General features: G+C 38.0%; 1 protein-coding gene across 2 annotated transcripts in view; it reads left to right on the top strand.

The window, feature by feature from the left end:
- The window catches only part of vps13b (vacuolar protein sorting 13 homolog B), a 298,354-nt gene that overhangs the window by 107,555 nt on the left and 173,474 nt on the right, over window positions 1–17,325 (top strand). For both annotated transcript variants that reach the window (XM_015003945.2, XM_015003947.2), the window contains exon 22: window positions 3,639–3,772. In XM_015003945.2, the coding sequence (XP_014859431.2) occupies window positions 3,639–3,772 (134 nt within the window). The remainder of the gene's footprint in view (window positions 1–3,638; window positions 3,773–17,325) is intronic.

The following is a 17,325-nucleotide window of genomic DNA, read 5'->3' as shown; positions in this document are numbered from 1 at the left end:
AAGCTGCCCCCACAGAGTACTCCCCTCGTCACTTCAGGATGTATCATCTACTCACAGACGGACCCTTCCAGTACTCTCGCTCACTTCCAGGACAGACTGAAGGGTCTTTGGGGAAAAATGCATCCCTGTGAATCCCAGGTCGCCTTTCAAGAATGATAACAGTGTTAGGCTTTGTGGATGTTGCTTTGGTTTCCGTGGTTTAAGTAAGAGGAGCAGAGAGGGAAATTGGGATTGAATTGGGGTTCATCCAATGGATGCCACGGATTACTATGAAGGCTCGGTGGTGTTAGTGAGAGATAATGACAGAGTGGAGGAGGAGAGTGGAAACTGGGTTTAGATGATTGCTCATAGGGTCTTTCAAAACCTCTTAGAGTCGCAGACAGTGTGTGTCATTATGTTGAAATTCTTTGCATGTCATAAAACAGTTGGCAGATCTCTCTTCATCTCTCAGTGGCTTTTCTTTACAGAATACTTTGTACTTTGGCAGGGACTATTTTTTTCTGTTTTGCAGGAACAATCACTTTATTCTTATCATTGCCTAAAAATCCTTCCTCTGGAGCTATGTTGGCTGGATGGGAAATGAGTGGGAAAGAAACTAATGGCTCCTGGACAGTTTTATTCCTCTTCATTTCAGTTTATCTTTGCGCAGCACTGATTTTTCTTAGTATCTTCAAAAATGTGGAAACAAATTGAGTCGCGTAAATGTAAATAAACACTAGCTTGCATCCAAATCCAAATAAATGGGTAGCTAGGTTTATTAAAATGGTTTGCCTGTATGCAGCTGCAACCTGGTCTGCAACACTTCACCTTACTGTAAACCATTTGTGACAGTGTGCATACTAGACTAGGGTGATGATAGTCAGCATCTATAAATTCTGCAATTCTTCGAGTAGTTTTTTATTTACTTACTGAAGCTCATAATAAAATGATCTTTTATAGTTTTGACATAATTAGATAATATACTTTTCCTTCTGCTTACCTATTCACATTGATAAATAATACAGCATGACATGAAATGTACTCAATATATATATTTATTATTTCCTTAATTAATCTGCACTCAAGCTACTGTTTGTTGAAAACACATTTCTGTAATTCTTCTCTAGATTGTAAAAACCCTTTAAACAGTTTAGAGAAATAGTTTGTCAAAAAAATCATATGGTTATGTCTGTTTTGTTCAGTAAACAAACTGTAATATGACAGAACTGCAACAAATGTAATGTAAAAATGACTGATACTCTAGGACGAATGGAAAGGCAAAATACGAGATAGAGCAAATTAATAAATTTTAATCATTAAAGGAAACATGGCCGGTGCCTCTTAAAAGGAAAACAACCAGTTAAGTTTAAAAGCTTAACCCTGATATTAAAGTCAGGACATTCAACCAAAAACACTCCTAAAAAACAAATGAGATCATCATTACCAAACAGCAAAAACTTCTATTAAACAAAGGTGCAGCAAATAAGTTCTCTTCGACACAAAAGAGCAAAACAGTCACCCTTCTTTTAAAACATCCAAAACACACTCCTTTCTTGTCAAATAAAACTTCCCACAGTGTGAGGGAGGAAGGATTACGTCCTCATGTCACCTAGCTCTACAGCAGTCTGCTATTTAGCCCCTAATTTGATTCAGGTGCGTTGAATCAGGGCAACATTTAAAACATGCAGCAAGGACTGACTTTGGACACCATTGGCTCAAATGAGCTGCTTCATATGCTGACTAGCTGAAGTGGGAACAGCTGCACTCACCTGCACAGTCAGGCCACATGAGGGGCAGAGTGAGAAAAGAATCACCGTCAGACACAACCTGCGTCCAATGGGAAATGATCAATGACACTTCGTCATTTTGTTCTGCTGATCTTTTTACAGAACAAAATGTAGATGTACAATAATGTTTAGTGCTTTAGGATGCTTATAGCTCTTTTGTCCAGAGATGATGGTTATTAAAACCATATTATTATGTTTTAGCTAGAGATGGTCACCAAGACAGACGTTGACACTGTTGCATATACAAACTCATACACCAGGTTTTCGCCACCGTGGGTCAATAAAAGCTGTTTCTGTTCTATTTATTTTGAGCTACGCAAGTGGGGACTAAGTATTTTCTCAACTTTATATTCTTGTGCAAAATTTTCTGAGTAGTCACTTGTCTGTTTTGTTACAGGAAAACAAAACACACTAATAGTTTAAAACACATAAAATTGCTGGTTAATTGATTAAAGAAGGTAAATTAGCAAAGTTTCTCTTTAAGAGTTGTGCCACACCACGTGTAGGCAACATTACAAACCCCTAGTCTCATAATCCCAAGTGTCAAATGAACCTGGATGTGAGAACATGCTCAGTGATCGTGACCTACTCCTTTGTGCTCTTTTACTTGCACACATGTACGTATACACACACACACGTGCACACTGTATGTCTTTCTAACTTCACAATTCCCTTTAGTCCCCACAACATGGCATTTGTTGGAAAAATGGTCCTTCCAATGTATCAAATACAAGGCCCCACATTATGCTCCATCCACTTACATTTTTAGTCGCAAATTATTTGCACTCACACATGTGCTTAACACACAGGCATAGTTATTCCACACGTTTTAAGTTGGTTTCCATAGCAACTACAAACTAGGTGAACAAGCCATCTGATTTCCTATTTCCCTAGTAACAATTTGTTATTGCTTTGCGAACTTTCTTTGTGACATTTGGTAACTCTGCGTCAGAATAGACGAAATGGTCCTGTGACATCAGTCCAGTTTCATGACAACTGTGGAATAAGTCTGCTGAGCAAGCGGAGCTTTAAATCATGGGATGTAGTTTAATGTGTCTTAAGAGATGCCTCCCCTTTTTTTTTTTTTTCTAAACCCTGATGACCAGATGGCTTTAACATACACAGACCACAGGTCATCTTGGTGGAGCAGGTTGGTTTTCTTTCATACCTCTGCTTGTGCATCTCTTCTCCTCATTTTTTTTTATTTCTTCCTCTTTGTTTTCATCTGTAAAAAGAACTATTATTAAACCGTAAAGATGTGATTTGACCACAAGGTTAATGCGGGTAATTGAAAGCCGAATTGTACGTTTGTTGCCATTTGACTTCTGTTGCCATGAGTGTCAGCACAGACAATCAGCCTGCGTCTGGACCACAGCTGGCACACACAAGAACAAATCATGTCTCTAACAGTAAGGGTGCATGCGTGTGTGTGTGTGTACACGCACACACTTTATGTCAGTTCTCACAGTTCCCTCTCCCACTGTTGGAGACAAGAAACCTGAGTGCCAGCATTACATCATCTCAATGAAGTGTCGGTTAAACATCATATAACATGATACTGTACAGCAAATGAAAATAACAGGGAGTTTTAAAGAGGGTTAAGAAAAGGATAAATGCAGGACAGTACATTTCCTCATGTTAATAAATAAAATATTGATTTTGTTTAAGACTTTACAGGGTGCTACATTATTTCTGTGGTAAAGAGGTTACTCAAGCAGTGGGCTGAATGTTTCAACAAATCTGACATCACTACTGGATGCATAAAGTTCCCAAATATGTTTTGGGGAAGTAGAATTTAAAAGACTACTGAATAAAACCTTGAATGTCAAGTTCAGTTAGTCATCGTCATATTTATTTTCCCCTTTCTCACAGAATCACGTCCCATGTCCATCCCAATGAAGGTGATACCAGAGACTTCAGCTGAGGAGTCCTGGGCGACTTCTGAGGAGCGAATGAAGGAACTCTTCAGTCACGCCTGGGATGCTGTGAAGCGGCTTACTCTCCAGGTAATCTGGATGGTATTGCAGACCATTGAATTTAGTGTTAAAAAAGCAGCACTTTATACTTTTGTATTTGTACAGAGTCCCTGTCCATCACTTCAGGGCTACATCTAATATCCCCTGTTTGTACCTAATGACTGAAGTATTTATAAAAGAGGAATACTCCTTCAAGACGTCCCTACTGATTCATGGCACCCAAGTTCCAACAGACTGTTAGGGCCAGGATATAAGAATCTTTATTTTTTTATTCCGAGAGCATAGTTATCACAATAGCAGAATAAAGATGAAATTCTACCATAAGAATGCTTTTAAATCATGTGGAAAAAGCTATTTAATGAGAAAAAATTATTCTTGCTGATATGTTAAAAATATTTCCTCATTTCTAAAACCGATGACAAAGTATAACTTCACTAGATGCTCAACATTCATGATTTTAAGTTCTTATCTGTCATTTAAGAATTCTCATAAAATTACTGCTTCGCTCTCTCAAAATTATGACTTCATTCTGTCAATAATAAGACTTCCCCCCCTCTTACATTATGACTTTATTCTTGTTTTGCTACAAGAATAAATTCTGAAGCACTCTGATTCTGGTAATATTATGACTTAATTCTTGTATTATTACAACTTTGTGACACAACTTTATTCTTGTAGATTTTTTAAAAATATTCATATTGTCATAATTGCAATATATAATATTGTTGTAATTTGAAAAAAAAAACTGTTTTTTGCCTTTTTACTTTGCTTGTTGAGATGAAATGACAATCAAACAAAAATACATTGCTTTGTATCACACTAAGCTATACAATATTAATAAACAATGTAATGTGAAGGGACATATTTCATATTAGAAAATCTGGTAAATCTTTTGCTATTTTTATTCCTACTGGCAACAAATAACAGTATTACTAAATGTAAAATATATTGAACTTGTGCAAACATGTACAAACACACAGCTTCATAGCCTTTTTAGATTGGCATTCATGTCCATGTCTGCTTACTAGGACCAGTAAGGGTGTCAGTCCAACTTGGAAACGAGCATGGCTTGTTTGAATTGAAATTAGACACCAAAATCAGTTTTATTGACGTGTTAGTGCATTGAAGTGTTAACAGTAGTTTTACAAAAAAAACTAAACTGTCTACTTATCACCATTACCTCCATTTTTCTTTGTCTTCTTCCGATGTGTGACCACTGCACCACAAGCTGGGAGTTGACACAGAAGTAGAAGGAAACCAAACTTAATAACCCGACAGCTGGCTCCACAGGTCTGGGATAATCTGAAACATAAACAATTACTTTTATTTTAGTGCAGTGTAAACAGAATAGATTTTAGCCCACACTGCTACTGTGCTCATTTTACTGTGTGGCCCTTCCTCTCCATCTCTTTTAGAAGCTGTAGAAACAAAACAGCAGAAGGAAGGGCAGTCTGGTAGACCCAAAGTATTTGTTATCCTAACCATATGTCTAATTAAACAGAATAGTGAAATGTGATAGTGATTATGTAAACTGCAAAAAAATTATTTCTCTGTTTAAAAGTGGGGTCAAGAGGCGTTGTCATGATGCCATAAATTCTGAATTAACAATGTGCAGCATTTTACTGAGACCTGGTTGAAATTGTACTTATATTCTATACTATACCCATTCAAAGGTTAATGTGGCAAATTACAGGCTTGAAATTTGGTATGTTCTTGCTCTGGTTAGTTGGCTTTTATTCCACAAGTTCTTGAGTGTAAGAGATCCCCAAGAAAGAATGTCTCTGTTTTCGCTCCATTTCATTTAATCACATGTAAGAAATAATGGGAAAGTCAATCTCTGCAATGAGAATCTCCCAAAATAATAAGGCAAAAATATTGGTAAGTTCAGCACCAAAGCCTTTGGTCTGTCTGGTATGTCCTGGTTACTGCCAAATGCTCCCTTCATAAAATTGTATGTTAGACAAAAAAAAATATATAAAATGTTCTTTGTAACATTTGGAAGCTTGGAGGTCAGGAGGAATGTGTGATGTTTATGAGGTTTGGTTCCAACATGCGTAGAACAAACCACACAGTCGTACGTTCTGCGCATGTTTGCTTTCACACATGCAGAGTACTTCACACATCCACTCCTACTCTGAGACCTGGTTTCAAAAAGTGTTGGTGTGAGACACTCCAATCAGTGGAGAAGTATAAGTGCAGAGCTGGATTCACAACTAAAATGTTTTAGTTTCACTGAAATCAGACTCAGTGTAAACGGTGCCGGAGGCTGGTTAAAGATTTTCAAGGTTTACATGTCCAGCTTGTTCCCTGACAAACAGAGGTTGAAAGCTCAAAGGAATATCAGCAACTTTCCTGTCTTCTATCCAGCCTTCCTGTCACTTAGAAAACGTTTTCCTCTCTCACTCTCACACAGATTAAATAAACATGTTTCAACTTTTAGTCGAAAATAGTTTTATCTTGAAAAGCTTTCTACATCTGTATTAACTTTATTTTCAACTGGGGATGCACCGATTTAACGGCCAGCTGATTTATCGGTGCTGATTTTCTTAATTTTAGGAGATCGGTGATCGGCCGATACTTGCATGTGAAGCTGATCTTATCCACTGATTGTATCAACTTCGGCAAAGGTCTATGAACCAACCGCTACCCTGTTCTGCTCTGCTGTGAGAGAAGTTTGGCTGGTAGACCGGTCCAGCAGGTCATGTTTCCAGGTTGGCAACAGTAACCACTCCACTGTAGCCAACTCTGAAACTTTCTTGCTATGTTTAGCGACATTTCAGACAAAAAAAAATTGGTATCAGTAATTGGCCAAAGAACTGCAATCGGTGCTCCCTTATTTTCAACACCTCTCTGTTACTGAAAACAGCTAACTGTTGAGTCTTTTCCATCGGACTCAACTGGTTAGCATCCTTACTATGTATGCAACTAAATGTTGTTTTATTCTTTACGTATTGTAAGTTCACTGGTGTCCTGTTTTTATTTTTTGTAAATCTATACTTTCTTTAGGTCCTATGCTGCCCATTCAAATTATAGACGTCTACCTGGCACCACTCTCCCCGTTTTCATTCTGCTGTCCCTCATACTGCATTCTCCCCATGGACACCCATGTTCTCCCAGGTCCTGAAAATAATTGCAACTGAACAGAATGGTGATTTTATTTCAAGAATTTTGAAATAATTTCTTCTATTTAACACGTGAATGTGTTCAGCTTTGGCAAAGGAACACGTTGCTACCAAAACTGAAATGGGATATGCTGAAACAGAGAGACCGTTGCCATGGAAAAATGAGGTAACACTGCTCCCTGCAGCTGCCATGCATTAATGAGTAGGATATTTTTGAGTGAGAAAAAAAGAGGAAAAAAGCAGTGGGGTTGAAAAGGTACAGTGATGGAAAGGAGGGTGAGGGTAGGAATCAAAGAAGAATGCAAGGAAGGAAAAATGGACAGAAATCAGTTTGAAGGCAGGGGAAAGAAAGCAAGACCAAATGGAGAATGGTGTGCACTTCAGGTTTGGTGTGGCCCACATTGGAGTTGCCAGATGGTTTCCATGAAAAGATCTGTCCCTCTGCTGGTGTGCCTTTTGGAGACACATTACTTCATCCTCCACCTTCCCCTTCATCTTTTCATTCCGACATCACTGTCTGTCAAGTTCCAAATAATCTACAATTACATATCAAGTCATTTTCTAACACAAAATGTCTGTTACAACTTTTAACAACTTTTATGTTTTATCTGATTTGCATACATAATGATGAAATAATATGCAAAATCCTGTCTGAGTAAAGACAAGCAGATCAACCCTGATAATCCAGATGAGTCCAGCTGTTTCCCCAGAGATCTTTACCGGTACAAGAACCAGACTGAGAGAAAAAAGAAACACCACTGCAACTTCAAAACTGCAGGTTTTTATGGATTGTTGTTCCCTGGGCAAAGGAAAGATAAACTGTATCTAAACCAATGTTGCAGCCAATTGTTATTGACCATAACACTCAATTGACTTTCCAGTTGTATAAATGCATAAACATAAAACTTATTTGTTTTCAATCACTTTAGATATACAAAGCCAGTATTGATGTTAATTATTGTGTAAGCCTCTTCCTGGTGACAGGCAGTGTTTTTGCAGTAGAATATATTTTAGCAATCTCAAAGATTCAAGATTGCCAATAAGATCTTGAGTTGAATCTGACTGGATCTGGGCATGTTGGGAAGATGTTTCTGGATCTGCTTGTCCAAAAATATCTGCTTCAGGAAGACTGAGTGTGGGTGCCTGGTACCTCAGGACAGCTTCAGGTCAATATGCTTTATGAATCTCTTTGTGGCCCAAGAACTGCAGGTTTGGTTAGATGCGGCTTCTGCCTTGTTGACATGATGATTAGTAGGATAATAGGAAATGGGGTTGGTATTTGACAAGATTTCTCCTGTTGTTTCCCCCCCAAAGATGTTTATTGGAATCAGGAACAAATGTTAGATAATAAACAAATGGAGAATTAGACAATAGGTGAAAAGTGCTTTCCTATTAGTTTTTGTGCCTATCTGAAATTGCCTAATCAAAATGAATACGCCAAACTGCAATAGTTGTAATTAGTGCTAAAATGATGAAGTCCACGATACACAGATGCAGATGGTAGCGGGTGTATTAATGCAGATTTTGATGACTATAAGTCCTGTCAATCATCTCCCGTTGTCAATTTACTGGTGACCTCACTGCTGTTTTAGAAGCACAAACATGAGACCCTTCCTACAGACTATGCTCTAAAAATACTTCCAACATTCTCTTTACTCTGAAATATGTTGAATCTCTGATGCCTACCAGCCTACACCTGACTTTCATTAGTGTAAAGAATCCTAAACCATCTGAAATTTTTAATATTGAGAGTCAAATGTTGATTAGAATATTCAGATGTTATAAAATGGTCACAGATAATTGTCATGTACTTTATACTCTCTTCACCTAAAGCTGTGGATTTAGTGAAATTTTCAGTTCATTTGTCCTTCGTGTCAAGACAGAAAAGGAAGCCATGGGTTAAAAAGATCAGTTGGAGTTTAGATCAGCCCAGTTTGGCCTGTTTTATACAGTCACACTACATAAATCAGTAGTGGTGAAAATTCGCCAGAGTTAGCCTATAAACCTTTTTGCATCTGCAGTCCATCACATTTGATCCAATTTGGCCTGTAATACATACTGTGTAACATAATCGCAGCCACCTTTGCTCTCCTCTGTGAGCTCCAGACACAATTGTCTGGCCATACCACTACTGCAGATAAACCAGCCAGCCCAGGATTTTTTATTTTTTTTTAATATACATATGTATCGTGCCAAACATTAGTTCAGCTGGCTTTGCATGTGAAAGCTCAACTCTGGCTTGTCAGTTCCAGTCCGATTTATCCACCCTTTTCAATCTTACTCTCAGTTAACGGTCTGCCTTTCTCAGCGAAGAGATTCCATCTTATAAATTCTTGGTCCTGCTCAACTGAACACCAGCTTTTTCTTTTTTTTTCTTTTTTTTTTTTTTTTACCTCGGAGACCTTCCAGTCATGACCACCCTCTTCAAGTGCATTCTCAGGCTTTGTTTGGTGTGGTCACCCCATTAGACCCCATCTGTATTGGCTCACCAAGCTAGGATGGTGGTGGTGTTGGTGGTGGTGGTGGGGGGTGGGAGGGATTGTTTGGGATAAGGCGGTGGGAGTAGGTGAAGCAGGCCTGGCCAGCCGCACTCCTAAGGCCACTGTTGGATCAATAAACGCAGCGATCAAAGTTGCAATTAACCCACCGCGCTAACACAAACAGCCGGGCCAGCAGAAACAAACAAAGCCTTCATGTCACCTAAAGCGTTTATTTTTGCAGATTTCCACCTCGGCCAGGGAGACCTCCAGAACTTGTCAGCTTCTGTAAGCAGTGTTAGAAAAGAGGAATGCAGGGCCACAGGGATGGCTGGCTGCCTGGCCGTGCTGCAGTGCCAGGCCACGAGCTTATTGCTTGCGGTGACGTGGTGGGTGAGATCGAGCTTATCTGTTGTCAAGACGCATCATGCTTAAAGGCTTTTTTCCCGTGGACATCGAGGTAGATGGCTAGATTATGAGGTCATAACCAGAACGTTGTGTACACATGTTTGCCGCAAAACACACATCTGAATGGTGTCATCTTCAGATACACACATTAATCATGGCAATTTACAGGAATACACTGTTTACACTGCACCCCTCAATTCCAAATGCGCTTTTGGATGAAGCAGAAAACTCAGGAAGATACAGGGGGAGGAAAAAAAGGGAGCATAAGGTCACCAGTGGGTGTGCTGAATGTGGGGGCTGGTTTGTGGACCTTCCATTCATCCAACCGTCTACTTCGGAAACACAGTGTCCTGTCTGGTGCATAGACAGGAAGATTACATTTGGAGAGGTATCGGGTTTGTAAAACAAAGGGATGTGTTTTCCGTTTGCTGCCGATCCCTCTGCTGGGGTTTTTGTGCTCGAGAGTTGCAAATGTTTTCACTGGGGATACTGGGAGGGTGTTTCTAATTTCCGATCCTCTATCTCCTGGCGATTTCCTGTGTGTCATGACTTGCTCATTGTGTGTAGGGGGGGGAGGGAATGAGAGAAAATGTGTCTTTTACAAGTCGTGTAGACTATGTACAGAGACCTGATCTTGACCTCCAGAGTTCACGAGCTGCTAAGGTCTGCACAGAGCTGGGGCATCCAAGTTTCTCTTCCCCACTGAGATGTGAAAACAATCAGCCTAACAGCGGATATATCCACACTGCCACATAAAAAAAATGTCACACGTATGGTGAAGCTTAGGTCAAGTTAGATGATATTGTACATCTGTCCTGCTAAAGCAATTTCTACCAAGTATAGAACAAAATCTGATCTGATGAAAGTTAAATTAAAGGAAGCACCATAGGTGTAAAAAGCTGCCCATAGAGAAACAATTTCTTTACAAACTTGTTTTTAAAAAATCCCTGTCTTTTGGGATTTTAGGCATACAATGTAGAGAATCTGATTGTCTACATATGCCAGGGCAGATTTGTTCTTAAAAAAGGATATCTTGAAACTACTTTTAAAGAAGCCAGTTTGTGGTTGTTTTGTGTTGGATTTTTTTTAACCATGAAAATTAACTGTCTGCCACATCACATACATTTGAACCCACACTGGGTACATTCTGTTGAACTAGCAAAGGAGAGAACTTACTAGAAGTTGACTTAAGCAGTTGTCAGGAAAGCTGAGAGTATTTTCATACCCGATAGTCTGGTAGACTGGATTTGACTGGGGATCAAAGTGGCAACATTTGTTACATTTTCAGCTGGTGCAGTTTAGTTTCACATTGCACTGTCAAATGAATTAAACCCTCTGAACAACCTGTCCATCCAATTGCCTGTTATGGTTCTGCACAAAGAACTTCTAAATGAAACGGCATGAAAATCTTTGAAGAAGTCACTGAGCGCGCATCTTCCTTCTTTGCGAAATGTGAACAAAAATGGAGTGGTGTCACAATTTAGCGGTTTGTCTTTGGTGAAAGACCATTTCTCCTGATAATGCTAGACACACTATTGTTTTGGCTGTATTTACCTCGAATGCCCTAAGCTGTAGTTTGCTTCCTGCTTTAGGAGCGGTCTCCGGTCTACTCACATGTTCATTTGAACCACACCAGATTTCACTTCAACCGAACCGAGACCTAGGTTTTTAGGCGGACTGTCATTCACCTTTTTGGACCACATCAGAAATTCTGCACTCACACCTCCCCAAACGGTCCAGACTTTCTATGCAAACAAACTGGAGTTAAATTAAAGCGAACTAAACAGGGCTGGTTTGAATGGACCCTTAATGTATGATGGAGCCTTTGTCAGTCATGGAACATGTGAAACTGATACTAATGAGTACACTGAATGCTAATAAAAGATGCTAAAGTTAGTTTAAAATTATTTTGTATAAATTTTTACACACACTGCTCACAATTGGATGGTAAGATTAAAAATATTATAAACTTTGGAAATTATGGTTCTTTAGGATACATTTTTAATTACCTAAAAATATTATTGGCAGGTCAGACCTTCAGAAAAATCACTAGAAGATGCATCACTATCTTTATTCATATTCATTTTCACAAGGTAAGTCTGTATATTTTTCATCTAATAAATCCAATGAGATCTGAAACATTAACTAAGATGTATTTCCTACAATGAAGAGCTGAAAATAATGACATTTATGAGTCCTCCGAGTTGACAAGTTATCTTCAGTCTAACTCACTGCTCTGTCTTTCAGTTGTAAGGCATAAGGGCCTCCTGTGGTTACATAGGCCTTTTCCACATGGCTTTTTAAAGCCTAACTGTGTTTGGCTCTCAGCCTTCTCTCTATTAGAACCTGCACCACATATACTCACAGGAACAACTGCACACAAGACGCGTGAATCCTATGTAGAAAAGTTGAAAGCAAGGGATGGGTTGTGAGGGTATTAAAGTTCAACTATTTCAAACAGGGTTAACACACAGGCCTGTGTTCTGAACATTGTCTGGTGGTCAAAGAGGTGATCAAGAACAAAAAAATGCGCAGAACTTTTCACCAAAAAAAAAAAAATACATATTTTGAACAGTCACGATCAGATTAGAGGTGACTGAGATGAAACTAACAAAAGCCGTGATCTTATTGTATTTACAAACGGTAACACTTTATTTGAAGGGGGGTGAATAAGACTGACATGACACTGTCATAAACATGACATAACACCTGTTATGAACATGAATAAGCCTTCATGAATATTTATGACTGTTGTCATAAAGCATCATTCGGTAAATTATGACACTTTTAATACAAAGTTGACATTATTCAAAATGTCTTTGTTATGACAACTTGACATTAACCAAGAAATCATTACTGTTTAAACTTTACCTTTAATAACATAAAGTTACCTCATTTTTAAAGTGCAATCATTAATACTTTTATAACAAATTTATATCAGTAATGATTTCCTGGTTAATGTCAAGTTGTCATAACAAAGACATTTTGAATAATGTCAACTTTGTATTAAAAGTGTCATAATTTCCGAATGACGTTTTATGACAACAGTCATAAATATTCATGAAGGCTTATTCATGTTCATGACAGGTGTTTATGACAGTGTCATGTCAGTCTTATTCAACCCCCTTCAAATAAAGTGTTACCTTACAAATTATTCTCCACATGGATATTTTAAGCTTCAGGCTCTCAATGTTTCTAGAGTTGAGTTTGAGTTTCTTCTAGAGCAGGGGTGGGCAACTCCAGGCCTCGAGGGCCGGTCTCCTGCAACTTTTAGATGCGTCTCTACTTCAACACACCTGAGTCAAATAATGAAGTCATTAGCAGGACTCTGGAGAACTTGACTGCACTGAGGAGGTGATTCAGTTATTGGATCCAGGTGTGTTGGGCCAAGGAGACATTGAAGAGTTGCAGGACACCGGCCCTCGAGGACCAGGATTGCCCACCCCTGTTCTAGAGGATTGTATTTATTCCTAAAAGAACATGGTTTCCTGATTCAGAATATAGTAGATCTAAAGATAAGCTGACCTTGTTCTTTTAAAAGTCCTATGAGTAAGAACTTAGTACACAAGACCTCCTGATAACTAAACAGGCTGTCGGTCTAGGGCTTTCCCCAGCATCATGTACGGTGGACCTTCTTAAATATTCTAGGTACATTCTTTTCTTAAAGAACATATTTTTAAAGCCTGCTGTTATCTAAAGTCTTGGACCTAAATACTTTTTTTTGAGTTGCTTGTCAAGTGTGATAACTGCATACTGAATAAAACAAGGTGAAGCAGCATTTAATTTCCATGCTCCTCTGGAAGAAACACCTTGAAAACATGATTATTGGTTCTACTTTATATTATGCTCAAAAAAATTGATTTATGACTTTTTGTTTCCTTTGATGGACACAAAGCACTTTTGATTACCTTGCATATGAATGATTCTAAATAAACTTGCCTTGTCTTTAAAATTTCTAGAAACCATAGTTTTAATAAAAGTGTGTCATTGCTGGAAAATGATCACAAATAAGCTCATTGTACAGAACTACGTTTTCTTTCCTAGAGTCAAATCTGCTGCAGGTGCCAGGAATAGGATTCAGGTGTATTAGCTTGTGGCCAAGAGGGTTTACATTTTACTCTCTTGTTTTCTTCAACTCTATTTTTCCATAATGGGCTCTCTTTTTAATGAAATGACTTTAGATTGTTTTTAGGAGGACATTTGATCTGGATCTGTGCGTGTGTTCAGTTTTTGTATGAATATAATTTGAGCATGCGAGCAGACATGATGTATGTGTGTGTATAGTCTTGTTAATGAGTATGCATGTCATTTGAGCATGTTGTTACAGTTAAAATAAAGCATGTGCAGCCTCGCGAGGGGTTGGTTACTTCAGTCATTTTTTAAAATGATTTTTTCTATTTTCTGTCAAAACAGAAAGACGGTCATTTTTTCCACAAGTGTATTAGTAAAATATGGTGCTAGATACACCCTGCTCCTGAATATAAACTCGAAACATGGTCACATTGTCAATCAATGTTTTGTGGGTTTTTTTTTTTTTTCCTTAATGGATTCGGTCATTAAACTTGGAAACTGAGGTACATGTCCCAGCTGACAGTTAAGACAATTTGTTATGTTTAAAGATTTTGTTTCACTTCAACAGGACATGATGTCATTGGATAAAAAGAATGAAAAATCATGTTTCTTTGACTCGTCTTTTCCCCTCCGAAATTGTAGAATTACAAAGATAGCCTTTGAGCACAACTGTTCATCTGGATTTAAAGCCATCTAAAGAGTCAATACCAAATCTATATTGGTATGTGTTTAGATCGTGGTTCGTACCATCTACCATCTTTTAACAAAAGTTGAAAATGCCCTGCTTTTTGAAACATAAACTCCCACCTATACTTCCAAACAGCTGCAGTACTCTGTTCGGTATTAATATTGTTGTGCCTGAGCCATGTCCAACTCTCTGTCAGTTTGTGCTGCTGTTTTTATTCCACATTGACCCGAACACATCAGAGGTTAAACTTATGTAATATATTTTCCTTACTACAATTATACTTTGGGCTTTCAGATGTTTTTTTGTGCCCATTTCTATTTTTAAATTCATTTTCATTTTTTTCCTTTTGCTGTATTGGAAAAAGTCTATTTCTACTAAGTCTACTATTACAGAAAATACATTTCTATTGTCCTAATATGGGTAAAAATTAGTAAACACAATTAAATGCCACAAATTCCAACCAATATATTCTGAAATATCAAACTGGATCAAATGTGTCTTCAGAAGTCAGAAACACTAACCATTGTGAATGTAGGATATCTGTCAGTAATGGGAGGCAAAAATTATTATACTACTTTCTTTCACTACTGCGTTTGCTAATTACAGAGCTATTAAACACAGTAGGAACTGGCAGGGTTGGTTATTTTTTGCAAGATACCAAACTTTTTAAAAAGTTACATTGGTAACACTTTATTTGAAGGGGTGTGCATAAGACTGACATAACATCTGTCATGAATATGAAGAAGTCTTTATGAGTGTTTATGACAGTTGTCATTAAGTGTCATTTGGTAAATAATGACACTTTTAATCCAAAGTTGCATTGAAAGTCCATTAAAAATGCCAACTTTGCATTAAATTATCATAATTTACAAAATCATGCAAAGTTGGCACTTTTAATGGACTTTTAATGCAACTTTTAGAGCAACTTTGCATTAAAAGTGTCATCATTTACCGAATGACACTTCATGACAACTGTCATAAACATTCATGAAGACTTCCTTATGTTCATGGCAGGTGTTATGTTAACGACAGTGTCATGTCAGTCTTATGCACACCCCTTCGAATAAAGTGTTACCGTTACACTTTCAAAACTGCCGAAGTTTTTCTCTGACTTCTCATTAACAGGGTTTTAAAGATTAGAAACACACTCTTGAGGTTTTCTGGAGTTTTCTCCAGCAATAATCGGCAACAAGTAAGGGTGGGGAACACCCATGCTCCTCCAAGTCAAACCAAACTCTTTTTCTATAGCACATTTAGAAACAACAATAATTTACCAAAGCTGAGAAATCACAAGTGGTGCAAACAGGTAAATAAAGTAGAATAAAACATTAAGATACTGAATGAAACAAGACAAAGTAATACAATAATTAGCACAGTAAAAGCTAAGAAAAAAAAGCAAATCAACTTGATCTAAAAGCCAGTGTAGAAGTAGGTTTTTCCAAACCTTAAAATGATTAACAGTCTGTGTAGCTCGAATATATAAAAGCAGGTTGTTTCTCTCGGTTACCTCTATATTTGGGAGTGGCAAACAGCTCAGACCAATATGATGGCGCCATATCATTAACACTCTTTAAAACAAGCGATAAAATCTTGATACTGGATACTGAGATGCAGGGCCAGTGCAGGGCGGCTGGTGTGATGTGATCACAGTGTTTAGTTCTTGTCAGAAGGTGTGCAGCGGTACTTTGTGCAGCCAGCAGCCACTAAATAGATGATTTATCAACACCAACATGCATAGCGTTACAATAATACAAGATGTAATAAAAGCTTGAACCACTTGATTTTATTGTACCTGTTAATGGACTGGACTTTTCTTTAATGAGGAGTCTTAACTGGAAAAAGCTGTTCTTTAACACTCAGGTGATCTGTCAGTCACATTAAAGCTACCGTTGAAGATCACCCAAGGTTTCACAATAAACAGGCTTACTTGACAAGAGAACTTCTGTATAAAAATCTAATTTTCAGCTGTAGTATTGCAATTGCATGTTGTTGTTTTTCAAGGGAAGAAAAAACTTATATTCTGTTATTCAATGTTGTTTAACAAAATAAAATCTACATCAGCTTTTGCGCTCTATTGTTCACCTCCTCACACTTTTCTTTATTTGTCCTCGTTTCATCTTCTCCCTTCTATCCTCATTTTGCCTCATTTTGCTCTGGTCACAAGATGTGTACAGACGGAGACTCCGACTCCTCTACATCTGTGAGTGGCTAAAGCGGGCAGAGATATGGAAGAAATGACAAATCTGAAATTAGTGAAGGAAAAGAGAAGCTGTCATTTATTTTGGCAGTGGTCAAAACAAATAATGGACCGTTTCTGAACTTAGACTGTTTTTCTTTTTTTTTCCTGGATCTGTCAGCACGGTTCTGCTGACGGAACTGGTGCGCCCCTTTCCTGCCAGTCTTATTTTTTTACTTGGGTACTCAGAATGTGTCTCCCATAGTGGAGGATAAGTATTGTGAAAGCTTCATGATTCTAGGAGTTTATAGTGATACGGTAAAACAGTAACTTAAGGACTTAAAAAAATTAAAATGTGCTGGGGGGCTTTTTGCTCTTAAATAAGTAATGGTATATTAAACTTGAGGAAGCAACATCACTAACCATAAATGCCTTCTGGATTTCTGTCTCAATACAAATCTATTTGGTTATGTAACTTAAAATACCTTGACGTATTTGGATCTTATGAACCTTTTCATATTTTGTCACAATACAAGCGCAAACAAACCAGACGGGACAGAGATGAAGCTGTGGAGAAGGTTTAAATCTTGGTTGGGTCATAAACAATATTTCAAGTCTTTAGCTTCTATTCTTTAATGACA

The sequence above is a fragment of the Poecilia mexicana genome, unplaced genomic scaffold (assembly GCF_051168715.1).
Source record: "Poecilia mexicana isolate PSO_F unplaced genomic scaffold, ASM5116871v1 scaffold_6, whole genome shotgun sequence".
In the NCBI taxonomy this organism is placed as follows: Eukaryota; Metazoa; Chordata; class Actinopteri; order Cyprinodontiformes; family Poeciliidae; genus Poecilia; species Poecilia mexicana.
The sequence above is the reverse complement of the archived record's forward strand: the minus strand, read 5'-3'. Positions and strand labels throughout refer to the sequence as shown.